Below are 27,864 nucleotides of genomic sequence, written 5' to 3'. Positions count from 1 at the left end.
CGGCGGAGGAAGGCGGAAGGGGCCGTGGCGCTGGGCAGGCGGGGGAGCGGCGGCTCGGTGCGTGCGGCCGGGGCCGGGCAGGGCTCGGGGGGGCCGGGCAGGGCCAGGCCGGGCTGAGCCGAGCCCCGGGGGGCGGCAGCGGCTCGCTGGGAGCCGCTTGCCCCGGGCGGCGGCGGGGCGAGCGCGGGGAGCGCGGCCGGGCCTGCGGCCTAAAGGGGGGAAAAACATAAAAAATAAAAATAAAAGGGTCCCGTGCAGCCGCTGCAGTGACCACGGCGCCGGGCTGGGAACCCCCGAAATTGGGGGTGCCGGGGGCTTGCCGCTGCAGGCCGCTGAGAAGGGAGGGGTAGGCAGAAAGGGAAGGGTGAAGGCACCGAGAAGTGCTTGAGGTGGTGGTGAGGAGAATAAATCAGCCCTGGGGAGGACAGCTGGGACGGGAGGAACCTGGACGCCCCGCAGATAAGGGTTTATGGCCCTAAGGAGCAAAGAGTGGGGCGTCCAGGCTGGAAACGGGACGGGGGCTGAGGGAATTGGTTTAGGAAGGTAATGGAAGGGGTGACGAGGAAACTTAACAAGTGCTGGGTGTTGGGAGACTCTGCGTCAGTCAAAGAAAGCAAAAGTATTAGATCAAAGGAGTTCTAGCGGTTGTATAAGTTATTAAACCGTTGTTATTACAACTTGATTAAAGTCAGAGCTTCTTGAGCCGCTGTGCCTTTAGACTGAAGGCTGTGCTAAGACAGCACCAGCTTTGTTATTACTATAAAAATACTTCTTTGGACAAAAAAAAGCCCAATAGTGCAACACTGACTGTTTTGGTACATACCTGGGGTTAATACCGGCGTGGTTAGATCTTTAGTTTTGCAAATTAAAAACAAAAACCAGACCTTGAAAGCCCATTTCAGACTTACTTTTGAATCAAATTCAAGCTTATCTATTGCAGACTTAGCCTTCTGTGGTGTTTTTACCCAAAGACATTGATGCAAATTTTATTAGGAAGTAAGAAGGTAATGGCAGAGAGCTGATCTCATACATAAGCTGCCTCATCTGTCACTTTGGGCAGCGTGATGATCCAGGCTCTAGTAGGCTACTAAAATATTTAGTATTTGAGTAGACATCAGTGAAGAAACTGCTTGTTTGATCCATCTGCACGCTTTTGGTTTGCTTAGAAAGGATTCATTATGTTTGAGCCTCAGTACAGGGTTGTGAATGTTGGTTTCAAATAGATGATAACGTGTATTTACAGTGGGCTTGATTTAATTGTGATTATTTTTTAAGAGTTCCAGAGGTTTAAAAAATGATCTACAGAGTGAGACGTATTATTTTGTTGCAGACCCCTTCCTTCTGTCTCTGCATCACAGATAGCTCTCTGCCATCTACAGTAACTGCCAGCAGGGAGAACTTGGTACTCCACCATTGCCAATTGTCTTAGCAGAGTTGACTGAGTATTTCCATTTGCCTTTTTTTTTGTTTTTTTTTGTTTTTTTTTTTGGTTCAGATTTGAGAGATTCTCGTTAAGATTTGAGATGAAACCTTTCTTTGCTTCTCCACGCACAAAGAACTTTGTCTAGATGTTATAAGTGCTGTTGCCAAATGACTCCAAATTTATTTGGGAGTACTGGCAAGCCTTTGCATTTCGCTGTCGTGTTCTGTGTGCTCCATGAACACCCGGATGTTTTGGGTACGGCCTTACAAGAAGCTCTGCGTCTTGTGTGAGCCAGTAGCTAAAGGAAAGCAGGAAATCAGCAGGTGCTCAGTGCAGAGAAATGTGTTTGAAGTCGTGGGAGCGCTGCTGTCCCTGCCCACGGCAGCGGCTGGCGCCCAGCCCCCTGCGCTGCGTGCCACCACCCAGCCAGCCCCTCTCTCTTCTCCCAGGAGGTGCAGCAAAGGCTTTTGCAGTTACTTGCTTCTACATCTCAGCGAGCTGTTCCTGCTAACCGTGTTTCAGTCCTTGCCACTAGGACAGGCGGATGCAGAGCTGTCTGGCCAGCACTGAGGGAAGACAGCTGCTGGAGGGCCTGCCCCTGCCTGGGTCCGTGTCACACCCTTAAGGTTCTTTAGATCTGGGAAGGTACATCTTTATCTCAGGTCCTTTTGCTAGATCTAATGGCAAAATTAGTGCTTTGGTTAAACCAGGAAGGTGGAGGTATTCAACTGCAGCTCCTGCTGTTTTTGTGGAGGCTGGCAGGTCTGTTTTTTTCTTATAGCTTTTATTTAATCAAACTTTTTTTTTCTTTCTTTTGAATCTGTGAATAATTAAGTGTTTGACAGTTTATCCTCGAGGAAGGTTGGTTAAGCTGCGCTGTCTCTCTAAAATTGATGTGACATACCGAATGTGAAATTTTAAAAGTGAGGGAACCGTAGAATCACAGAATGGTTTGGGTTGGCAGGGACCTTAAAGCCCACCCAGCTCCAACCCCCTGCCATGGCAGGGACACCTCCCACCAGACCAGGCTGCCCAAAGCCCCATCCAGCCTGGCCTTGAGCACCTCCAGGGATGGGGCATCCACAGCTGCTCTGGGCAGCCTGTGCCAGGGCCTCACCACCCTCACAGTAAAGAATTCCTTCCAAATATCCAATCTAAACTGACCCTCTTAGTTTGAAGCCGTCCCCTCCTTGCCCTGTCTCTGCACTCCCTGACAAAGAGTCTCTCCCCAGCTTTCCTTTAGACAACTGAAAGAAATGTCATTTAATTTCTTCCAGAGGAAATCAGTGGTTCTAACAAGTAGCTGAAAACGCTTGTGTTATTCGTGGCTGTTACCTAGCTCAGAACAGCTCTTTGTAGGTACTTAGCCCAGTTTCTTTACAGCTGTACTCAAGTGCAAGGCCCCGAGTTTTTGTCCTGAAACAGTTGATCTGAAAGATCCATTTATCAGCTGTCCTCTCTTGTGTGTTCTTTGCCATTGCAAAGTGAATAATGGACTCGGTTACTTGTCCTGCTGGGCCCGTGCATGTGGTTTTGACTCTTTTCTATAGTTTCTGTTACTGTATTAAAGACATATTTACAACAGAACAATGTTTACATGGATTTCACTATTGCAGATGATTTTTCAAACAAAGTTTGGGTAGTAAGGATCTCAGATGCAGAGGAGTGTTGTGTCAAAGGCATTGGCTTTGATTTCTGGTACTGCTCAGCTTGGTTTTGTTTCTCTGTTTCTCCTCTTAATCGTCTGCTTGGCTCTTTTTAATTATTTCTGTGTGTGTTTGGAGTTGTCTGGTTTTTATTTCTTTTTTAATTCAAAAGTTTCCATTGTGCATTTTAGTAAAATACATTTCAGTATATTTTACCTTTTGTTTTTAAGGTCAAAACCAAAGCTGTCTAATTGAGAGCAAAGATGCAGAGCACTTCAAATTACCTCTGGCTGTTGTCTGACATTCTAGGACAAGGAGCTACTGCAAATGTTTTCCGGGGGCGACATAAGGTTTGTGAGGATTTACTAATCCAAGTAAAATATAAAACTGAAAATTTTTTCACATGTGAATAATGTCATGGAATTGCTGATCAACTGTTCAAGATTTAGCAAATGCATTTTTGTAACTACTTATAAGGAGTTTTATTTTTTTTTTAATCTATTCTTCCACAGAATTAGAGTTCTATACTGTTACCTGTGAGGGTTTATTTGTGATATTATTTGTCCTTGTAAAACACTAATGTTTAAAGTTGATTCTTCATTCTTTCACTCTTCAGTTCTATGAGAAAAACACTCCTTGCTTAAAGAGTTTAAATAGAAATGTCTTGTCAATTATTGCATGATATATGTCTTTGTGAAACGCTATTTTCATAGTTGTCCCCTGTTCTTCTAAAACCTGTTTGTTGTGATTTTTATGATCTTGTACTCTAAGTGAAATATTCTTAACATATTATCATATCTGATGAAGTTGCTGGAATCTTTGCCTTTAAGTCAATGCTTCATACATATGTTGAACACTATCATTTTGGATGACATGCTTTGGATAATTGCTATAAAACAGCACGGATCTGTGTATGCTGTAACCCAAGGAGCTAAAATGACCTTATCTGCCTAGTCATTCCATTCCGATGAGTTCCGTGCTATGTCTCACAGAATGAAGAACAGCCTAGCTGTGGAAGTAATGTTCCCTTACATTAACAACACAGTGTCAAATCAATATGAAGTCATATGTAAGCTACAAGTTTTCTACATTTCACATCTGTGTGAAGCAACATTGAGCAATAATTCAGCCAATATTAAACTAAACCAATACATACATAATATATATTTTTAGGAGAATCTTAATTTTCACCGTGACACAAAATACTATTTTGAAGTTTTTCTAATCTGTGTATGCTCATACGGACAACAAAAGATCTCAGAATGCTTGGATAATGGGTATTTGCACGTTTACAATCTTAGGCTTCTGTTTGATTAACAATTTGTATTTTTTTTTCTAACAGAAAACTGGGGATTTATATGCTGTCAAAGTATTTAACAGTATAAGTTTCCTTCGTCCTGTGGATGTTCAGATGCGAGAGTTCGAAGTATTGAAGAAACTGAATCATAAAAACATAGTCAAATTGTTTGCTATTGAAGAAGAGGTAATGAATTGTTGTAGTTATAATCTGAGATTGCTTTACTTCAGTTATAAAGGATAAAATTACATTTTTAAGAATGGTAACTTATGTGGACCCAGCCACCCCTTTTTTGCTTCCTTTTTGTTATTGTTGTTGAAAGAATTTGCTTGGTTTCGGTGTTTAGGCACAGGTTATGATTCTTCAAAGCCATCTCAAAAAGCTATTGTCCTAAGCTTTATTTTGAAATAGGATTTTTAAGTTATCTTAAGTATGAATATGTAATACATACTGATAAGATACAGAAGCATCAAGCAAGGTGAATACCGTTAATTTACAGTTAGTTTACACTTGAAAATTGGAGGTGTTTCAGTAATTATGACCTTTTTTTGCTTTTGCTTTGTAACCAACTAAAATAATGACATAGTACCTGTAGAATTTTAGTAAACACGAATTACAGTGCTGAAGCTTGAGACTGATCAATTGAAATGACCCAGATGCTGAGACAGCTAATGAAGAAAGAAGTGCTCTTTCCGCTCTCCTGTGCTGTAGTTTCTTGTTTGCCCACCTATTGATACTGCCGTCTACCTTGCAAGGGCCTAGAACTTGAGGCTTTCTTCATCTCCAAGTTAAAATAAGTGAAATAATACAAAAATTGATCTGTGCTTGTTTTGAAGATCACCAGAATGCTATTTGTGGTCTAGCTACTGATTGTTTTTATTTATATGTTTATTTATTTATTTATTTTAAGCAAGCTCCTGTGCTATATGTAATTTCTGACATTGTTTTCACAGTAATCGCAGACTTATCTTTTGGAATTGTTTTCCAGACAACAAGTAGGCACAAAGTACTAGTGATGGAATTCTGTCCATGTGGGAGTTTATATACAGTTTTAGAGGAGCCATCCAATGCCTTCGGTTTGCCGGAGTCTGAGTTCTTAATTGTTTTGAGAGATGTAGGTATGTAGACTTCGCTCTTTTTGTTGACTGAAACAAACTCATACTTGTTCTGTTTATCTTGAAATAGCAGGAGACAAGGAGTTTGAATCTGTCAATTCAACAAGTCAAGATAGCTATGTGGAGTTGTATCTTTTATTCGTGTCTGTATTGGTGTAGATAGCTGAATTAAGATGTAAAGCTTTGAATATTTTTGTCTGAATCGTTGCCATAAATCTTGATTGTTTGTTTAAGATTATTTATCATGCATTTGACAGATTTATAATGATAATTAATCTCAGAAGAGTAAATTAGAAAAATTATGAGTTTTACCTGTATCAGCCTGTTGTTAGAAAAATATCCACCAGTACTTTATGGGAAAGATGTTTCTGAGAGCAAGAAATAGTGTAAGTTAGCTGTTTAAAAGAAGAAAAGGAAAAAAATGCGCAGAACGTTTCCTCGTCTTTTTGTTAATTGGATGTCTCTGCGCATTCCCATTTCCCATTGAGAAAGTGGACACAAATGTATTCTTAATAACTGGTCAGTGTGAGTGTCGAGTTGCATATGTAAACTCTGCCTTATTTTTTATTGAAGTGGCTGGGATGAATCATCTCCGGGAAAACGGAATAGTGCACCGTGACATCAAGCCAGGCAATATAATGCGTGTTATAGGTGAAGATGGTCAGTCTGTTTACAAGCTGACAGACTTCGGCGCTGCAAGAGAACTCGAAGATGATGAACAGTTTGTTTCTCTCTATGGCACAGAAGAGTATTTAGTAAGCCCGTATGATTTTACTTTCTGTTGAAAAAATGTTTAAAGCCTGGCACCCTTTGTGATGAGAGTTGAATAGGTGAAGTTGAGACTGCTGGAAATTAATAATGAAATCCTTGTGTTGTACTTGTTTTTATAACTTCCCACCTTTTTCACCTTGGGTCACGCCAGTTCTGCTGACCTGAGCACAGTAGCCTTGAAATAATATCCAGGTCTCATTTCTGTAGTTTCCTAGAGTGAAAGGAACAACACCAGTATTCTAGTTATGAATGTCTTTATTCCTTTAGGTATTTTTCAGTTTGTATTGAATAAGTGGGTGATGTTAAGTGTAGTTAAGACTCACTTGATATCATTGTTAGCCAGAGGGAGGCAGGCAGAGAAGCATCAGTACAAGCACCTTAGATGTTATTGTCTTCCTGCCATTGCCTAAAAATGTTTTCCCACAAGTAATACCATAACTGATACTCTCCTCTGCTATGGACCCTTTTCCAATTTAGTTTGTTGCTTCACAGACATCTGGAGGAGTACTAGCTTTATTCTTTTCTTTGGTGCTATTTTATTCTAGTGGCCTATTTTTCGCAAAACTTTATTAAAAGAAGCTATCATAGACCTAGGAGCACTTTTGTTGTAATTTGTAGGAATAACTTAAACAAATTTCATAATATAATCTAATTTCATTTCTTGATGGAAAAAAACTGCTCTGAAATGATAAATTGTGGTTTTGTTCTTTATATCGTCCATAAAACAGTTCTAAGTTCTTTTTATCTATTTTATCTTTTTTTTTTTTCTACATCAGCATCCAGATATGTATGAGCGAGCAGTTTTGAGGAAAGAGCATCAGAAAAAGTACGGAGCCACAGTTGATCTGTGGAGTATAGGGGTGACTTTTTACCATGCTGCAACAGGGAGTTTGCCTTTCCGACCTTTTGAAGGACCTCGTAGAAACAAGGAAGTGATGTAGGTAATTTAGAAGGAGAATTTTATCTGTTCATAAATTTAAAGTCGGTCCATTAAATATTTTCTTTTTTTCCCAGAAATCCTATATACATATTGTAAACAGTAAGATAATGAAAATATTTAAGGCATAACATTCTTTAAAATTCTACTTTAACAAGGATTTTACTGTGTGGGACCTTCAGACCTGAAAGAAGTATCAGATTTTCCCCCAAATACTGATGCTTTTCCACACATCTTTCCTTCACCATTGCCTGTTGCAGTGCAGTATATGTAATTTGGATACTCAGATGATGTTGTGGTATTCTAAACTGTGTTGTTCAGCACTGCAAATTTTTCTTATCCTTTAAATGATTGTGTCTGCAGACAGTCTTGAAGTGCATGCACTACCCCTGAGACTGACATTTATTTTTTTAGTAGCAGAGACATGGCTTTGCTTATTTCACACAATCAGGTACTGTAGCTAGCAACATCAGGTAACTCCTAAACGTGAAACAGAAGTTCTGTCTGTGATGTGCTGGTTGGAATTGATCCCTTTTTCATCTTAGTCTAGTTCTATTTTGTTGTTCTTCTGTGTATTGCATTTAAAAACTAAAGCAAGATGGTACCTGGGGACACTGATGTGCCAGTAACTCCTTTGTACTAGTATTCCTTCTCAAGGCTGAATCCAGTTTCCTTAGCTTAAGGAACTGCCCATGCTTTGATTCTCCCACAGGCATTCTTGTCTACTTGATGCTTGTCTGCCTGAGAGAGAAGCAAGGAACAGGAGTATGTTTTGTATGTACCTCGTCCTCTGAGAAGAGAAATCACAGCTGAACTTTTACATTTCAAAGACAATTGCTCCTGATTCATTTCCTGAGGAGTTTGAGAAGTACTAGCCTGCTAGGTACAAAGTTGGACAGTGCTAAATTGTATCTGAATTGCTGGATGTTTCCAAGTTGTAATTTCACAAAACCCACCTCCTGTTCCTTCATCCCCAAGTGACTTTGTGGTAGCTAAATGTTATCTCTTGCCATGGAAAGTACTAGAAGTTAGTCAAGTAAATCCCCAAGTTAAAGTTCCTTGGCAACCTGATTTTGATTAATTAATACTTGTGAACAAACTTCAGCTTCTCACAGTAATGCTAGAGATCTCTCCTTAAATTTTCTCTAACGTAAGCAAAATTGCTTCTCCAACATAGTCCAGAGTATTTCTACTTCATTATTTATTATTTTAGTACCACTCTGTGTCAGCTTATAAGGGAAGCTCCCTAATTATTCCACCACCTCTAAACAACAGGATGGCCTAATGTTCTCTCTGGCTTCAGAATTTATATTACTGATTCTATTTTGAGGATTAGTTTACTAGACCTGTCTGTTAGAGGTTGCAGTTAAGTCTGTATTATATTTATAATGTGTCACAGGTATAAAATAATCACCGGGAAGCCTTCTGGTGCTATTTCTGGAATACAGAAAGCAGAAAATGGACCAATTGAGTGGAGCTGGGAGATGCCTGTTTCTTGTAGCCTTTCAAAGTAAGTTTTAGCTTCTCACAAAATGTTTCAATGTTGCTTGATGGTACTTTTGCAATTATTTCTCAGGATTGGACCTCTGGAATAGAGGTCTGATTGTTGAGTTGCTTTCTTTGAACTCTTCAGTAGATCCATACAATGTACTAATAGGTTCTGATGTGTTTTTTCTTCCCGTCTGTCCAAATAGTTTTAGTATTGCTAACTAAAGTGTTGCTAGTTTATAGCTAACTAGTATAGCTAGTATTACAAATGAGCATCTATGAATCTGAAGTGTTATGAGTGGAACAAAAAATGTTACTATTTTTTTCCACCCTCAGAAAGGAGCATGAAGATTTAATGAATCTTGAATTGATGCACCACTCCTTCCCTTTCTTGCAAGAATGTGACTTAAAGATTAGGCAGTAGGAAATGATAAGGAAAGACAGTTCAGAAATTTACATTTTTCCCAGGAAACAATCTGCATTGACAGATGCAACATTCTTTTAGCATCTGCTATTTTTTATCATTTATTTTTGTTTTTGCTTCATATTTTGTGATACTCAGTAGGAAGAGCCATGCAAGACTGGTTTAGACAGAAAGAATAATTACTGCTGATATATTGAAAGGGGAGAAATGTTCAGTGCAGTGTAATTACCCCTCAACATTTTAAGGATGTTTTGCTTTTTAACAAATTTCCCTAGCAAACATAATGTGAAAGATCTCACCACAGTACGATCTTAAAAACACCTCCCATAGCCTATTTATTTCAGAGACTCATAGAATATTCTGAGTTGGAAGGGACTCACAAGGATCATTGAGTCCAACTCCTGGCTCCACATAGGACCACACAAAAATCAAACCCTATGTCTGAGAGTGTTGCCCAAACGCTTCTTGAACTATGTCTTGGTTCTGTGGCCACTTCCCTGGGGAGCCTGTTCTCCTTTCAGTGAAGAACCTTTTTCCAACATCCAGCCTGAACGTTTCTGAGTCTTCTTCATAATGCACAACTACAGGTGTTCCTGAGTACCTTGCTGAACACTTACAAAGCTATTTTTCTCTTTCTTGGTGAAATGAGAATGAAATTATTCTGTGAACAGGCTTTAGAAATCAATTTTGTGAAAGCCAAATATGTTGACCCATGAGGATTGTATAATGGAAGTCTGCTTTTTATCAGCTTATTAGTTTGTAAAAATAAATTTATTCATAGCATCCAAAACATGCAATTTATGTTTTTCATGGTATCACGTAGTTGCTTCCTTCTGCTTATTCCGTATAATTCATGTATTTTAAATAATCTAGGAAGCAGATTTTTTTACTAGATGTCTGTTTAGAGTAATATTTTCAAATAGCATTTAAACAGAATTTATTGTTGCAAGTTTAGACTGAGGTGAGTTATGAGCTCAGCATCCACTGACCTCCAGTGGGATCATCACTGAAGCTTTCTCCAAACTGTTTCCAGTTTTACCCACTGAGGTCAGATTGGACACACATATTTTTAAAACTTCCAAGAAATTGTCTGTGATAACACAGGAGTAGGATCCACAACATTCCTCGCAAGTCAGGTTTTCAGAATAGAAATACAAGACACTTCAGCTGGCTTTTTCCTAGAATAGTGATAGCTGTAAGGCAATTGTTGCATGTTTTCCTTTGCAGCAGTTGAGCTGCATGCGCCAAATACTGCTTTAGTCCCATCTCAATCAAGATGAGTTCTTGTGAGGTTGACAATTCCAATAATGTCTTTGCTAACTGAGCTGATCCTTACTAAAAACAACACACAAGCATCTCTGACAGCAGACTGTAAATGGCTGAAATCTCCTCCAAAGTGAGGAAGTGCGTTAGGTGTTTAGTGAGAGCTGGATAAAAGACTATTGCCCAGCAGTGGTAGAACATAACCTTAGTTCTCTGATGCAGACTTCTTAAATTGTCATTTCTTTTCAGTGTCTGTGAAGTTTGTGAGATATCAAGGAAAAATATTTAATAGTCAAGGCTCAAAAGGAAAGAGATAAAGTGTGTGTTATAATTAATGAAAAACAATGGACATTATCACTGAACATCCTGTTATTTTGCAAAGGAAAAGAATAGTGCTGGAATATTCATCAAGGCATAATGCACAGACTTGTATTCTTGAGATAAGTAAAACTGTGAAAAGATCCAAGTAGACCCAAGTTGGTTTATGTCTTCCTGGTGTTCTCTAGGGGTCTGCAAGTACTGCTCACACCTGTCCTCGCAAATATTCTGGAAGCAGACCAGGAAAAATGCTGGGGATTTGACCAGTTCTTCGCAGAGACAAGTGACATCCTGCACCGAATAATAATCCACATCTTTTCGCTCCAGCAGATGACCTTGCACAAAGTTTATATTCACAGTTACAATACGTAAGTGTTGCTTGCTTTATTTTCATTTTTTTTTCATTTGTTTGCTCTTGCTCTGGCAAACAGTATCGTGACCTGAGACCAGCAGTGTTACATACTTGGTAGCCTTTCCTTGTCAGTTTATCTGGAAGTGTAAGCTTGTAATTTCTCGCTGAATTCACAGGGCACTGAAGTATGTTGATGAATATATCTAATAAAAATAAAATCGTTGAAGGTCAAATCAGCTGATTTTAGGTTTGGGCTTAATCAGTGACTGAACACAGACTTAATCCTTGACGTGTTTGTTACAGTGCTTTTTTGTTCGTAATGTTTACCAACTCAGCCCAGGTGTGTTTATGCTATGTTTTTAGTACCTGCTATTTACAAAATAGTTTTTCAGAGAATGCGTTCAACTCCCACTGTACTTACCTTGTCGTCAAGAATATAAAACATGCATGTCATCTGTGTCTGACATAAAACTCTCACAGGGCTTCTGACGTTGTAATTGATACAATTGAGAATCCTGAGTTATATGGTGTTCATTTCATAGTCATCAAGCACTGATGTTAAAAGCTGTAAAATCTGATTCATAGTTTGATAGAAAAACAAATGCATTTTCTCTGCCTTACTATAGATAATGCAAAGCATATACTATCCTCTAATATGAGAAAAAATACAGTTATTTCATCAAATGTGCAAATACAGTTCTGGCCTTTACCAGTTTTTCTTTTTTGTTCTGTTGTTTGTATTGCTGGAGTACCAGTTTTGCAGAGAAATCCTGCTTGTAGCTCTAATTACTATTTATACTTTGCTTTTTCCTTTATTATTTATCTTTATGATTCTTTGAGTGCTGGCTGTCATATTCAGAGGTAGCAGTGTGGTAGTGCTGCACAGGAGGCAAACTGGTCCTTTCTGGTGGTTTGTGTTGTAAGAATTCCTAACTTCAAACAACGTCTCATATTCATTGATAGCTTGAAATAAAATACCAAAGTATCCTTGGTTGTTCTGCTCACTGCTGCTTTGGAGGTGAATCTGGCCATCTGTTAGCTTCAAGGCTGGATTTAGGGTGTGTGCTTTTGGACATGTAAAACATCAGGTTTTTCTCTTGGAGAGACCATATACCTTTTTTTAAGAAATGGGAATGCCTGAGAAAGGTGAAGTATGCTTCCTTCCTCTCATCTGATGTTGCCTGTTTCTACTGACCTTCAGACTGCAGGGCAAAGCAAGTTTGTTTACACAGACACTCACAAAAAGTGCTTTGTTGGAAAATCAGAGGTAGAGAGGGAAGTTTGGTAATTCCCAAGGAACAGCATTTCTTTTTGTAACAGAGCAAGTTGGAGCCTTAGGTAGCGCTGCTTTTTGGTGTTCCAAGACAGATACTTTATGTATAAAAAGCGTTCTTAATTTAAAAGAAGGAAAAAGGGATTTTGTTATAAGTAATACAAAATCTGAGTTGTTGAACTGTTGTAGTGACTCTAACTAGTGCTGTATATATCGTGTGCATTGTAGAGCTGCTATATTTCATGAGCTGGTCTACAAACAGACAAAAATACCATCTCAGAATCAAGAACTGATTTATGAAGGTCGGCGTTTAATACTGGAGCCTGGCAGATTGGCACAGCACTTCCCCAGAACTACAGAGGAGAATCCTATCTTTGTGGTGAGCAGGGAGCCTGTGAACATCGTTGGGTTAATCTACGAAGAAGGTATGCAACAGTCATTTCTCCTTTCTCATAGCTGTCCTTGGTAAATGGTGTTGCTTGTTTGCTTAGCATCTTATGTCTGGATGACTGAAAGTCTTTCAAAAGCTTCTCTGTGAATATCTGAATTTCTAAGTAAGCAGTCAGATTTAAAATATGCTGATACTCAGCATATTTTTACTGTAACAGTAGCTACAGTGTACCTAGTGCTGTGAACCCAGGCATTTGTAGCTGTGGTGCTGCATCGGGGGTTCTGAAGCTTTTTTGAAGCACACACTTTTAAAACGTTGAGGAGAATGTTTTAGAATGTTATTCAAAGCTGGTTCTTTTGTTATTTCTCACTAAGTGGAAATTCAGGCTTTGCTCTGTTTGTTTTATTCCTCATGAATGCGGTTGGTTTTTCTGTTAGCAGAGGAGGTCTAAACGCCTTAGCTTTGCTTAGAAGATAAGGTAATGTCATAGCAGAAGAAAACAAAATTCAGTTTTTGCATTTATCACTGAGAGACTTACAGAGGGCCCTGTGCCAGAGCCCTTTTTTTTTATGAGATGAGCTGGAGGACAAGCCTCCAGTTGAGAGATCAGCGTTGGCTTTTGTCAGTGTGTCTCACAGTGAGTGCCAGAGCCAGCTGGTGCTCACGCAGAGGTGCCGAAGAGTGTGGGTAGGTGTGCCGTCTGTAGACGGATCACCGGGGCCTTTTTATTGTCAGAGCTCTCCAAAGGACTCTGTAACTGTGAGAATAAAGGAGATTCAGCTGATGGAGGCTACCCTAAAACAGCTACAAAAGCTGTTCAGTGAAGTCCTACCCATAAGGCTCTAGATGAATCTGAGCAGCAATGAGATGAGAGGGACGGGTCTCCCACAGGGACAAACACAGGGCTGAAGAACAGAAATAAATGGCTGGCTTTTGGCAGGAGAGAAATCATTAGTGGTGATGTGTATTAAATCTGCACTGTGCAGCATGTTCACAGGTAATCTGGAAAATGAAGTATATTTTGCTGAAAATACCACATGAAGGTGTTTAAGGTAAAGGCTGGTCATGAAGGTACGTGTGAGAACCACACAACATTAACAGGCTAGGCAGATCAGATGAAAATCCACGTAGATGCACATGAAAACAGTGTCCGGTGTGGGGAGGGGAAGCAGCCTGAACTTACAGAAGGACTCAGCTTTCCTGCTATTCTACCTTGCCATTCAGGAAAAAGATCATGGACTCTTAATAGATGATTCTGGGCAAACATCCACTTGGTGCTTAGTAGCAGTCAAAACAGCCAGTGGAATATTAGGAATGTTCAATGAGGCTAAAAAAAAAAAATGTTAGTCCCCCTGTGTCCACTTACTTTGCCTTTACTTTGACCTTTGAGTTTCCGGACAGTTCCAGGCCCTTTTCCCTCCTCTTTCCAAGATGGTACAGAAGCACTAAAACGTCTTCTGAGAAGAGCAACAGGAATGGCTTAAGAATTGGTAGAATGGATGAATTTTTAGCTGAGAAAGAAGTGGGGGGGGAGCAGAAGAAGAGGGCTGTGCTATATCCATAGGCATGTAGAAGCTGCATAAGGATTACTTTGCTTTCTCTTCTAATAGAACAACCACAAAATACCAAATCCAGTTGTCACGTTTACTGCTTTGAACCTGTGTGAGAGGTACTTCCATCACACAAAACATACTTAGGCTGCAGTTTTTTTTCTATAAGATTTGAGTGCTAAAGCTTTTAATGGGTTCAGGAAGGCTTCCGTTAAATTAATGGAAGAAAAGCAGTGCAACAAGGGCTTCATTAAACACAAATTTCATCAGATCTCAGGAAGTCCTTGAAACACAAATTGTTTGGAGCTGGGAGAATCTGAGAGTAAGTTAGATTTTGTCCTGTTCTTTTTTTTCTGTAAACTTTTGCTGTTGTTAGCTGTGGGAGACAACATACTGAGCTGGGTGATGTATCATAGAATGGCTTGGGTTGGAAGGGACCTTAAAGATCATCTAACTATAACCCCCCTGCCATGGGCAGGGACACCTCCTAGACCAGGTTGCCCAAAGCCCCATCCAGCCTGGCCTTGAGCACCTCCAGCGATGGGGCACCCACAGCTGCTTTGGGCAGCCTGTGCCAGGGCCTCACCACCCTCACAGTAAAGAATTTCCTCCTAACATCTACTCTAAATCTCCCCTCTTTTAGTTTAAAACTTTTTCCTCTTGTCCTATCATTATGTGACTGAGCATGAAGTTTTTCTCCGTCTTTTTTAGAAGTCCCCTTTAAGTATCGAAAAGCTGCAATGAGGCCTCCCTGGAGCCTTCTCCAGTAATGCTTTTTAGTTTAGAGGTGTTCCATGTAACAAAACAAAATGGGACACTTCTTACATTCCTAGCTTCTGACTCAGTTGTGGTTTTGAGTTTTAGTAATAAATATTTCTTCAACATGTACTAGTGTATCTCTCATTTTTTTAAGACTTTTGAAGTCTCTTATGAAGCACAGGAAAATACAGATGTTTGTTTTATGTTTCAGTTTTACTTCCTAAAGTACATCAACGTTATGACTTGGATGGGGATGCCAGTATGGCTAAAGTGAGTAATTGTGATTTTAATTTATATAGCTGTCTCAGATAATGATACTGAGATGAGAGCTACTTAATTTTCAGATGAATAATGTTAATAAAGCTATTTTAATATGTTGGTAGGAATTCTGACCAACGGAAGTGTATTTGCTAACAAGGGCTCCAAAACTGTACTTTGTTAAAGCCTGAGTTTGTATACAAAACATGTTTGTATTTAAAACCAAAAAAAAAAAAAACAGCCTTCTGAAGTCCAAGTGCTTTGCTACTGCAAAAAGGCACTCCTGAAGGCTCCAAAGCTAGAAGGTTCATAACATCTGCAAGAGTGGAATTTCTGTTGCCTTTCTTGCAAGTTTACAGGATCTCTGTGGGAGACAAGTAGTGGATGTTTCACTTTTTTCTTGTTGTTACTCTAAAATTACCAGTGGTGGGTGCATTGACATGCTTTGACTTTGTGACAACCATTTATGCTGTTTCTATAAAACATTGTCTGCTGAGGAGCTTTGTGTTCAGGCAAGGTATTCCTAAAAGCATATGTTTCTTTGGAAACCAAATGTCTTCCAGATTAATAAACAGAAAGTAAGCAGTTGATATTATTTAAAATATTTAAATTATTGTTTGTGAAGCTTTGTTCAGAATTCCAAGTGATACAGCAAACTTGTAAGGGAAAATTAGGTGAAAGAAGAGTCCCTAGCCTTAGAGTTGTCAAATGTATCATTTTTACTAGTTTCTTTTAATGTATATGTTTAATTCCTAAACTACTGAGGAAGCGTACCTGTGACTTCCCAGAGGTTAAAGTAAATGCTGAGAGTAAGTGGTATGATTTTTGCTTATAAAAGACTTAGTTTCATCCCTAACATACTTCAGCATAATTAGAAAAACTCACTACCGTGTTTAGCTGTACCTCTGTAATTAATGTTTGGTTATTTCCTGACTAGAATTTGGGCAAAGTTGTGCATTTTGTACTACCATCTTCGTGTTGCTCTTTGTTTTATTAATCGGAGTAGCTTTGTTGTCATTAATTGATCTGAAACAGTTGTTAAAAGAATGACAGTTCAGTACTAATGTTTTTTGTGTTTTTTTTTTCTTTTTTTTTTTTTACCCAGGCAGTAACGGGTATCGTATGTTATGCCTGTAGAGTTGCCAGTTCTTTGCTGCTTTACCAGGAGCTGATGCGAAAAGGCATTCGATGGCTAATGTAAGTGGTTGATTGAATTGCAGCGAATGCGATTTTTTAAAAATTATTTTTATTGAGATATACCTTGGCTATCAATGTATAATTTTGTGATCCTGGGAAGGAGGTTTCTTTTACTGCCTGAATATGAATAGACTTCCTGATTTTTCCATCTTTTCACCGTTAAGGAAACTAAGATTCTTTTTTCTGTCAGTAAGTTTTAGGCGTTTGCAGTTTCACTTTCTCCTGTGGATAGTCAAAGTATAACCTCTGGTAACATGCAGATACAATTGAGCAGCTTGCACAGGATAGTTTTATTTTTTTTAAATGAGGATTATAGTAACACATCTCTACAGGAAAACAATTTTTACTAGCAGTTACTACTGTAGATGTATTATTGTATTACTGATTGCTGGTAAGGTGGCAGTTGAATGTTAGACTAATGCTTCACTATTTTTTAGTGAAATAATTAAGGATGATTACAATGAATTGGTTCATAAAAAGACTGAGGTCGTCATCAGGCTGGATTTCTGCAGCAGAAACATTGAAAAAGCTGAGAAAATGTGAGTAGAAGCACTACACCTAATGCATTTATTTTCCTTGTTGTCTTTAATGGCAGTGGTATTTTACCCTATGTTTATTTACAGAATTTTTGCCTTTAAAAATTAAATGTGAATTAGTATGGCTTTACTGACAGCAGTGACTTCACTTAATCAGGTTTAGTAATATGCTCACATATGGTGGTTAATGCACACATGTAGAGCCATTGGGCTTTTAGAGTAACTCCAGCAGCCATGTATGTATACCACCAGTTTGCAGGTAGCAATTGTAGATACGAAAGGACTTGTCAGATGTGATGTGCACATGCCAAATACGTAAAAGTGACCCATCTGGGCTTTAAGGTACTTGCTTTAGAACAAACAAACAAACAAAAAAGCAGCAACTAGCAAAACTGATGCCTGATGTAGCTGGGTAGCCTAACTGCAGATCATCAGGGCTGTACTCCAAACTTTCCTTCAAGCCAGTTCACACTAGGTAACAGGACCGTTTGGCCCAGATATCTCGCTGTGTTCTGCCAGGTCCTGCAGATGTATGCTACTTACACTGCTCAGAAGTCACTGTAGGGTCTGTTTTGTGACTAGTATGTTCTGTTGCATATCAGAGCAGCTGTTTGAACAAAAATTATAGTAGTTGTTATGTGAACAGAAATTTGCTATGTGTTTGCATGTAGTTTTTCACCCTCCTAGGAAGAGGCAGTATTTTTTCAGTTTACTAACTTCAGAGGACTTTCACAGAGTTCGCAAAGGACACGTCCTCTTGTTTGTCCTCCTGTTTCAAGGCTCTGCTGTAAAGCAGGACAATGCAGAGCTTTTATTTGACAAGGCAACCAGCATATTCGCCTCGAGCGAAGTATGTATTGTTTGAAAGTAGCTGGGCTGGTTTTTCATGGTATTTTTAAAAATAAAATGTGTCTCAGACTCAGCAGGAAAAATACCCTCCTGGATGATTTATTTGACACTTGAACTATAGTCTTACGGAAAGTGTCAGTATGAACAGACAGTGCTACTAGCCCAGCCTTTAAGTTTTTGGTAACTCAGACTTTCTAGTGAATTTCTACAGAAAAAACATCTTGTTGCAGTGGTTTGTTGTGTCATTGATTACTTGAAGAATCATTAGTTCGGTAACCTATTAAAAATGAATTGATGAGAGGAAACAATTTTCTACTATCTGTCAAATACAAGTCATGAGAGTAGAATTTAAAAAAAAAAAAGTTAGAAATGGAACTTTCAGACTTCTTTTTAACAGTTCAAATGTAGGAGAGCATTCAAGGAAGATTTTTTTATTATTTTCATTACTAATGGCCACTTAGAGTTGTCTGTCTTTCATGGTTGCTTGGAAGATAATGTATTTCATATAGAAGAAATGGTAGTTATCGTTCATCTTTAGATTCAAGGAATATTTTGAGTGCATTCGTTACTCTTTTTTTTTTTTTTTTATAAATGTGCTTTGCATTCAGATATGAGAATTTGATGCAGATCAACTTGGAATCATCAGAAGTGGATGAAATTTCAGAGATAAACACAAAACTGTTGCGTGTAAGTATTTTATAAAACCCATGTCATTCTCAAAATGGTGTTCCTAGAGAAAGAATGAAAAAACAAACCAACCAAACAAAGAAACAGTAATACAGGGTTTTCTATGAATAACAACTCTAAATTTTCAAAGTCATTTCTGGACTGTCAAAGGCAGTTCAAATGCCTGTATCTAGATGTGGTTTTCTTTCTGCAAAGACAGCAAATCCTGTTATTGGTCCAGTGCAGTGAAAATAATTGGTCATCCCTGAAAATACAGTTCCATTTACCTAAATAATCAAGTGAAAAATTAAAACCACAAAATGTATTTTACTTGGAGAATCTTTTTCCCTTTCCTTAAAGAATTTTAAGCTCCTTGGTTGGCTTTCTAAAGTGATACATAGACAAGCATGCTTCAGAATGATCTGCTTTGAAATTTGTATCAAGTTTCCAGACAGATGGAAAATAACTTCTCAGACTGGTATCCTGGGAAGATGCATAAACTAGAAAGGAAAAGGTGATTACTGCATTTTTATTTTGGAGGTTGTATGACTTGCAGAGAAAGAAATGCATGAATTTAGTGAATCGTTAGTCATTATGTGAACTTGTAACAAACTAAAAGAATGAGAGTAGAAGTAAATTGGGAATATATGAAAGGTAAAATCTTGTTGTTGAGGACTCTGAAAGAAAAATAGTAACAAATAGAAACACCAGCTTCAGCGAAATTCTTTCTTGAATAATACTGTATTTTATCTGCTTTTAGCTAAGCTTCAGCAGATGATTGGGCATATTTCTTTAATGAAGGTCAGTTAAACACATGGGTCTGTAGTATTAATGTGCTCAGTCTGTTTTCAGCCTGAATTAATTTTTCACTTTACCCAGTAGTAAGATTGAATTTTCTTGCTCTTATGTAGCTCTCCAGCTCTCAGGGCACAATAGAAACTAGTCTTCAAGATATCAAAAACAAGCTTTCCCCTGGTGGTTTACTGGCTGATACCTGGGCAAATCAAGAAGGCATGCATCCAAGAGACAGAAAGTGGGTAATTGTATTAACTGTTTTAATATGTATTAGTTGTAGTTCATAAAAGCTCATTAATAGCTGCTTAAGTTTGTGTGTAAAATTCCTAATTTTATTCCTTTTGTCACTCTAGTCCAGAAAGGCTGCAGGCACTACTATGTTCCATCACAGATATTTATTATCAGTTCAAAAAAGACAAAGCAGAACGAAGTAAGTAACTTATTTGATTCACTTTTAACATAAACTCTAGTGTAAAGGACGGTTCTATTGTTCTGTTAGGATATTTGTGATAGCAATGAGCAGTTGGTCAGCGTCAGTGAATATGTCTGTAGGCCTTTCCCAGTTAGCTACTGTCTTAAAGCCCGTGTGAATGAAACTGTTAATCTCACAAATCTGAATTGCAATACTGGCAGAAAAAAAAATGCTACTTTTTCCTACCAACTTAGAAGAACATACAGAAAATGGGTAAATTAAGTGGGGTTTTACATAAATACAACTAACAGAATTCAATCGGTAATGTCTGTCATCTGCTCTTATCCTAGGGCTTCCGTATAATGAAGAACAAATTCACAAGTTTGACAAGTAAGTTTTGAAGTTACGTTTGGGAAATACGATGGTTGGTTTCATATCCTACGGGCACTCTTGGCAATAACCTCTTCTTTTGATTATTGCTGTAACTTATAACCTCTTTAGGAGTTTTATTAGGAGTATTTTTGTTTGTTGTTTCTTTTTGTTTTGTTTTAATGTTCTTTAAATATCATAAATATATAGGGTGCCAGCATTTTATAATGAGGTGTTTTCTGTTGCTGGAGTTCCTTCACAGATACACCTTTTAAAGGTAGACGTGAAATACCTGCTCCTAATCTGGGCATAATTGTCTAGACACCCATGAGGCTCCTCTGACTTTACAGACTTAACTCCTGAGCAACTCTAAACAGCTGCTCTGCTCATCCTGCAGCACTTGTCTCAGGATCCACTCAGGTACTCCTACACAGGTGCCTAATACTGTCTGAGTCACCCTTAGGTACCTGAGATGTGGTCTGAGACTGGGAGGTGGGACGTGACTAATGGGAGACCTGCACCTTTCTGGATGAACAGCTGGAAGCGGCACAGGATGCCCTTGTGCATCTCACATGATGCTAGATGCTTGAGTTCAAGTAACTAAGTTACTTTCCTAGAGGCTGGTCAGTTGAGTGGTTCTCTAGTTGTTGCTTACTGATGTATGAACTTAGACACTGCTTCTGGAACTTTCTATGAATTCTTGATGTTGCTACCACTACTGTGGATCACTAACAATTACAGATGGAGCCAACATGAAGGTGGCACTGACGGGTATTCTCTTGATCACGATTTTACCATGATGATAGCTAAGTGGTGTAGCTGCCAACTGGGGAGGGGAGATTGCTTTAATGTAAAATTTTTGAACTCAATGGTCCTTATGGGTCCCTTCCAACTCAGGATATTCTATGATTCTAAAGGCCAGCAGGGATGAGAAACCTAACTAGTTATGAGATAGATCTTGATACACTGAAAGTGGCTTGGACACATCATTGTCCTGCAACAACCAGAACTTAACGTAGGAGATGATGTGAGCAGTAATTTCAAGTCCCATGTTCTAAAAAATATCCTCAGAAAACAGGTAAATGTTGAGACTGAATCCACAGCATATCTTTAAGCTGCACTCCCTTTAGCAGAGAAAATAAATTTTATTTTTTACCTACTACTACTCAAATGGTGTCCTTGCATTAATATATGAATAACTTTAAATAAATAGGCTTCATTTTAGTGGTCCTGAATACTTTATATTTTCTACCACAAGTGGTAGAAATTTTCTTTTCTTCCTCAAGATTGTACAGGTGTATTTGAGATCCTAACTACGTCCTTTTTTATTCGATGCCTCCCAGAGAGAAATGGCAGTGGTTTGCCTTAAGTATTACACTGCTCTTCTGCAGTGCAATAGCTTGAGTTCCACTGATCTGAGAAATGAAACTGAAGAACTTTGTGCCTTTAGCAACAGTGATTGGCCTTTGTAATAGTTACTACTAGAGAGATAAGGGAGCAGCACTAAATTCATACTGTTTTGTGGCTGAATGACAGGTATGCATGCCTGATGACAAACCAACTACATTCCAATCAGCATTTGATTAACCAAAGGCTATCATGCAAAAGTTAATGATATACCAGAAGCAGTTGTTAGGCTGCAGCCCTCAGTATCCTAGATTCCCTTAGTTTTGCTTCCTGGTGCAATGCATAGTATGGTATGGCAGCTCTACTGGGACTGCTGTCTGCAATGCTAACAAGAATTGGGCTTTGTTTTGTTTTCCCATCCTTATCTCTGTATCTACCTTTTTTTTTTTCTCTTGTCATAAATTTAAGCTGACACAAAAATCTAATTTTTGTGTTGCATGGATATTATTCATCACAAAGGATTATTTGTATATGCTGGAGGTTCCAAATATCTACCAAAGATAAATTAGAAATAATGAGGAGTTTTTCCCTTTCCATTTAGAATCCTTTTCCCTTAAATATACCTGCTTGGATAAATGCTGACTGGAAAAATACATTTGGCCAATTATTCATACACCAATAATTGCAACTTAATTCATTCAGTTATTTTTTTTTCTCCCTGCAAGGGAATATTTTTGAAACATAACCTGTCAGCTCATGCAGTGTGTTGAATTCTCATCCATTACAACTGCACACATAAAATTGGCTGAAGAGATTTTAAGTCCAAATGCCTTTTCTCCAAGTTTCAGGAAGTGAGTTGGAGGAAAGGGTTGTGAAAGGAGTATAACACTGTTTTGTTTGTTTCTGTGTTTCAGGCAGAAGCTGTACTTGCATGCTACAAAAGCCATAGCTCTGTTCAAAGAAGAATGTGTCAGCAAGTATGATGTATTTCTGGACAAGTCTGAGGACTGGACAAGGCAAGTTTATTGATTTCTTTAATATTCAGAAGAGTTTACTGCACCACATTTTTACAAGATTCTTAAATGGTCTTGAAAGAAAACTTTTTCTTTTTTTTTCTTTTAGGAAAATGCTTCACGTAAGGAAGCAGTTATTGGCTCTCACCAACCAGTGCTTTGACATTGAAGAAGAGGTATCCAAATACCAAGATTATATAAATGAGGTAGAATTCTTCTAAATTATTTAAAGTGTTGGCAAAAATAAAAGACTATATTTTTTAATGTTAATACTACTGTTTATAGTGAGTCATGCTTAGGTTAATGCAGTCATATTAAAATATAGGGCTGTGTGGATGTAGTGGTCTATAGTAGTTTCACTGATGATACAGGAGTTGCATAGAGGACAGCCTGGTTTACGAATCCTGACTTGTTTTTTATTTTTGATATCACTAGCAGTCCAAAAAAACATCTATGCAAACAGATGTGAGTTTGCTGGGAGGTGTTCTGTGTAACTGCTGTCACAGTAGTATCTAAATGCTTAGAGGATTATGTTAATACTCTTATGAAGTATCAGACACTTCTCCCATATTCAAGATCAGGGGGTACATGCTCAAGGATACATGCTAATGTAATGCTGCTGGTGGCTTGCAAGAAAACGTTTTGTTAAAATTTGAACAGCGACTCTTGCAGGATACAAACTTACCAGAACTACCTCAAAATTGAGAGAATGAGAATAGCTGTAACTCTTTTGGGTGTAATCCAGTTAATGAGACATACAAGGATCATAGTCAATGCACTGTCCCCTAAGCAAAAAGTAATCTTGAAGTGCATTTTCATTCAATACATGTATTATTCTTTATAAAGGAAGTAAATATGAAAGAAAAACACCCAAGAGATTAAAAAACCAAACAAACAAGGAACAGTGAAGAGCAGCGTTTTACTTGTTATTTGTTTGTATTTTAGTAGCATGATAGAAGTCAGTTATTCATTAGAATCCTGTTGCCTTAGGATATCTACAAACATAACAAATAGATAATTCCTCCTTTTGAGAGTTTGTTAGGAAAGTATAAGGCACTTAAGAAGATGGAAAAATCAGGGAACTACAGGTTATATTTATAAAGAAATTGCCATGATGATCTCATGCCTTATTGTTGTAATGATTTTATGAGGCATCATAGCAACAGAGAATTTAAAGAAGGATTTTAGGTTGGACATTGAGATACGTATCACACCTTGTATTTTAACTTGTACTTCCTTTTTGTCTATTGCAGTTACAAGATGCTCTGCCTCAGAAAATGTTTGCAGCTTCCAGTGGGATGAAACACACAATGAATACAGTTTACCCAAGTTCAAACACATTAGTGGAAATGACTCTTGGGTGAGAATTTATTAGTTGGGTATATGTAATATTCCATACCAGTTACACAGATGGATTGAAAACAATGTTTGCAGTTGACTTAGTGATTGTTGTTAAGACTGATAATTTTATATTTATTGCAGGGGAAAACAAAAACAAAAACAAAAACCAAAAAAAAACAACTTAATATTGCTAAAGCAGTCTTACAGATTTGTGAGTAAAGGATAACACTAATAAATATCCCTCACTTTTAGTAAATAACCAACCTGATACCTGTCTCTCACTTGGTAGGCAGTAACAGGTAGCTGAAAGCTGTGTGGTGGTGAGTGGTTGTAGTAGATAACTGCCTCTGTAAAAATTGTAACCTTTCTTTTGCTTCTTATTACTACAGGATGAAGAAACTAAAGGAGGAAATGGAAGGGGTTGTTAAAGAACTGGCTGAGAACAACCACATTTTGGAAAGGCAAGTGATTATTTTCCCTTTTTGGGCTGATAGTAGGAGCAAACTTAATTTGGTACATTTTGTTGATTCAGAATGCAAACTAAGGGACAATTCTACAATCTCTTTAACTGTATATATTTTGAACTATCGATCTGAGGTTTAACATGAAAGTTTAATTTAAAACCCTGAAACATTACTGAAAAATTATTCTGACACAGCAGTCATGACATGTTTGTTCAGGTATTCAATACTGCTTAGGTATTGAACAAAATACCACGAATAGAAATATCTGTTGCACGGAGAGCTTAATTCTGAATTTCAACACAATATTTTTGCAGCAATCCAGTGGGCTCTTTTAACTCTTCACTTTTAGATATTTTTAACTGAAATTATGCCAATATCGTTGAATGATTTTACAGTTTTTGGATTGCTTAAATAAAATGGAGAGAAACAGTTTTCATTATTACATATGGAATACTTTTGCTTTTTTTCATAATGATGATAAAATATAACGTCCTGATGATGATGATAATAATATATAATAAAAACAACGATCTCCTAAAAGTTTCAAGGTAAATTGCTGATAGAGCTGAGCTGAGCTTCAAGACGAATTGGTTTGGTTTTGTTCCTCATGCCCAGTCTCATACAAGAAAGGATGCTATGCTCCAAGTACCTTGTCACCTACAGAAGTTAGATACAAACGTGTGTGTCAGTATGTAGCTAGGGAAAGGAAAGCTTCCATAAATAAATTATAATGAAAAAAGATTAATTGATTCTATGTTTAATTCCATCGCCTAAGAATACACTGTTTTCTCTTTTAGATTTGGTGCTTTGACTACGGATGGTGGCCTGCGGAATGTGGACTGTATCTAGCTTTCAAAGGACTTGAAGAGGACTTGTAAATTTTTCAAAGGGAAAAAGTACAATTGGGACATGTAAAAACGAATGATAATTCTGTACCCAGTTTTTTTTCCTCTGCAACTGTAGTATTAAAAAATGTAAATATGTATAATATGTAAATATAGAAGATATATATATCTTTTTTGTCAACATTAGGATAGAACTACTCCTGGCAGGGAATTTAACCCATGGAAGATCTATGACAGAGTCCTAAAGGCAAAAGTGTTGTTGATGAAGTTGATATGTATTTGTTTTTAATATTGCTCCTTTTTTCAGAGTGCAATTTACTCTTCATTGCAAGAGAATTTGTGAAAAATTATGATTGGTCTTTAAAGGGTGTTTTGGTTTTTCTTTAACCACTACTGTTATTTTGGAGTCTACTTGAATGACTAGTATCACAAAACAGGAGGACTGTTAAATCAGGTCTCTTTAAGTAGGTGTAAATGGTGACTAAAAGCACAGACAGGACAGAGTGGAAATGCCTTTCTCTTTCCTTCACATCCAGACTGTTAGTTCACTACTACGAGATAATAAATTCACAGCTTTTTTTTTTTTTTTTTTTTTTTTTAAGTCCTTGTCCATATTTAGTGCCATGTTGTCTGCTCTGTATGTGGAAATTTTGCACTCCAGGTTGTCAGACTGAGTGTAGAAGGTCCTTTTGTAAAGTAATGTTTTCAGAATTTTCCTGAAATCTTGTTGCTCACCACAAGAGAAGTGGGTTCTTAAAGTAAGATAGCTTTTTGAGAATTCTGTTTGCAGACATAGTTTTAAAAGGTTACAAATTTTGTATTGTAAGAATTTCGGGGCTGTCAGTAGGCTAGATAGCATTGTGCCTCAGTGGTAACTGAATACTACAAAAATAACTTACCAGTTCAGATCTTGAGAAAGGACCTCAGCCACTGCTGACTTATGACTGAGATATTAAGTGAAAAATGTAGTAAGACTATGTGTATTTAGTTTCCGGAATCAGTAGTCACTACTTTCCAGTACTACATGATTGGGTTGCAGAGATGCAGAATGAAACTGCCTGCTCCAAAATATATAAAATGAGAGGAGGAAGAGAAGAGGAAAACAAACAAACAAAATCACTCAGAAAACAACTTTTACTTGTTCGGATACTACAGATACACTTGTTTCAGGTGAAGAACATGTAAATGTTGCAGGTTTCACTCTTACTGTGTAGAAACCTGTCTAAAGATGATCAATAGTATCCAAATAGCTCTTCTAGTTGCCATATTTAATCTGTAAGAAGAGCTGGATCCATGCTATTTAAAATTATTCATAATTGGTAGTGAAAAATTTAGGTCTAAATTAAACAGTAGTAACCTGTGATAGCATCTGAGAGTTTTGTGGTTTTTATACCCTGCTTATCTGTCCAGGTCAGTATACAATATGTTTCCATTTTATTGAAAAAAAAAAAAAAAAAGAGGTATGTGTGATAATAAGTGATTATTTCTTTGCTGAAAGAAGAGGAAACTCACTGCCTTGATACCTCTGAGACCTGTTTTCCAGTGTTCTTAGTTAGAATCAAATATTAGAAGGAAAATCAAATAGTCACTATCACATGGGTCTAAGAATATTCCTTTGCAAGCTTTGTTAAAGAAATCTAGCTATGCAAAACTAGTGCAGCAGTTTGTTACATGTTTTTCCTTGGTTAGTCATGGCATTCCTAACTGTTTGTTTTAATATACTGGAATCATGTTTAACTGGAATGTTTTAATGCCTGGTTGTGTATTCATTCATTCACATCCACGGTCTCACTGCATGTCAGTAAAGCACATGCCTACGTGTTAAATAATCAGGCTCTCAAATTGTACATAAATTATATATTTTTTTCAACATTATGTTGGTAACTGTTGTTTCAAGGGTTCTTAATTTTGAAAGAAATTGAATATTGGAATATATAATTTTTGACTTCCTTTATATTGAAAGTCTGAAAAGGAAAGTTAATTGTAGTAACAATATTGCCCATGTATTGAAGTATGTGCAGCATTCTTTTATATGGTTGAAAATGTTTTATGTTCTATTATTTCATTTTAAACATTGCTGGTTTTAGTGTTGCTAAATACATCAGTAATCGTAATCTTGTTAAAATTACTTTTTTAAAAAAGTAATTTTTATTTACTTTTTTTTTTTAAAAAGTAATTTTAACTAAGCACTAGCTAAAGAACCTGAAATAATCAGTTCATAATCTACTGATTATGTTCTTATGAAGCGTGTATCTTTGTCATATTGAAGCATGGTGTATGATACCATGGAATTTTTGGCTCATACTAAGTGTCCTGATACTATCAGTTGCACTACTGATTTGCCAAAAGAAGTAATAGAAAGTAATATATGGTTCTTCCTCCTGAAGCTGGTGAACTGTTTTGGGGGGTTTAGCTTAGTATATTAATTATCTGTTACTTGAACAAATCTGTCTTCATACGAATTGTGAAAATGCATGAGTGAAAGACTTAAATACATCATCAACCACTTACCGTAGGGTGTGTACTTCTTTGTCTTTCCATAATTTCACTTTTTGTCCATTTCAGTACTACTTTTATATTTTTTATTTCCCTGTATGCTCATACAAAAGAAGTCTCAAATCTGAAGTAGCAAAGTGCAGCCTAGCATGCATTAGTTGGCTGTCCAGAAAAAAAGTATCCTGAACAACAGAATTACCACTATAAGTGCGATATAGAGAGTCACTAATCCCTTTTATTTTTAAACTACTCTGCTGTTCTGTGTTCTG

The 27,864-nt window shown here is 37.6% G+C and overlaps 1 protein-coding gene across 1 annotated transcript; it reads left to right on the top strand.

The window, feature by feature from the left end:
- On the top strand, positions 1–27,468 carry TBK1 (TANK binding kinase 1). Its single transcript, XM_084289831.1, has 21 exons — positions 1–57; positions 3,300–3,419; positions 4,412–4,552; positions 5,355–5,484; positions 6,055–6,236; positions 7,029–7,189; positions 8,589–8,699; positions 10,871–11,050; positions 12,536–12,732; positions 15,219–15,277; positions 16,371–16,462; positions 16,900–17,001; positions 18,456–18,534; positions 19,425–19,546; positions 19,662–19,738; positions 20,071–20,110; positions 22,351–22,452; positions 22,559–22,655; positions 23,703–23,809; positions 24,180–24,251; positions 25,052–27,468. The coding sequence occupies exons 2-21, from the start codon at positions 3,333–3,335 to the stop codon at positions 25,101–25,103; spliced, it is 2,190 nt and encodes a 729-aa protein (XP_084145957.1). The 5' UTR covers positions 1–57; positions 3,300–3,332; the 3' UTR covers positions 25,104–27,468.
- Positions 27,469–27,864: the final 396 nt, after the last annotated feature.

This window comes from Netta rufina (assembly GCF_964035555.1).
Source record: "Netta rufina genome assembly, chromosome: 1".
NCBI classification, from domain to species: domain Eukaryota; kingdom Metazoa; phylum Chordata; class Aves; order Anseriformes; family Anatidae; genus Netta; species Netta rufina.
The sequence above is the reverse complement of the archived record's forward strand: the minus strand, read 5'-3'. Positions and strand labels throughout refer to the sequence as shown.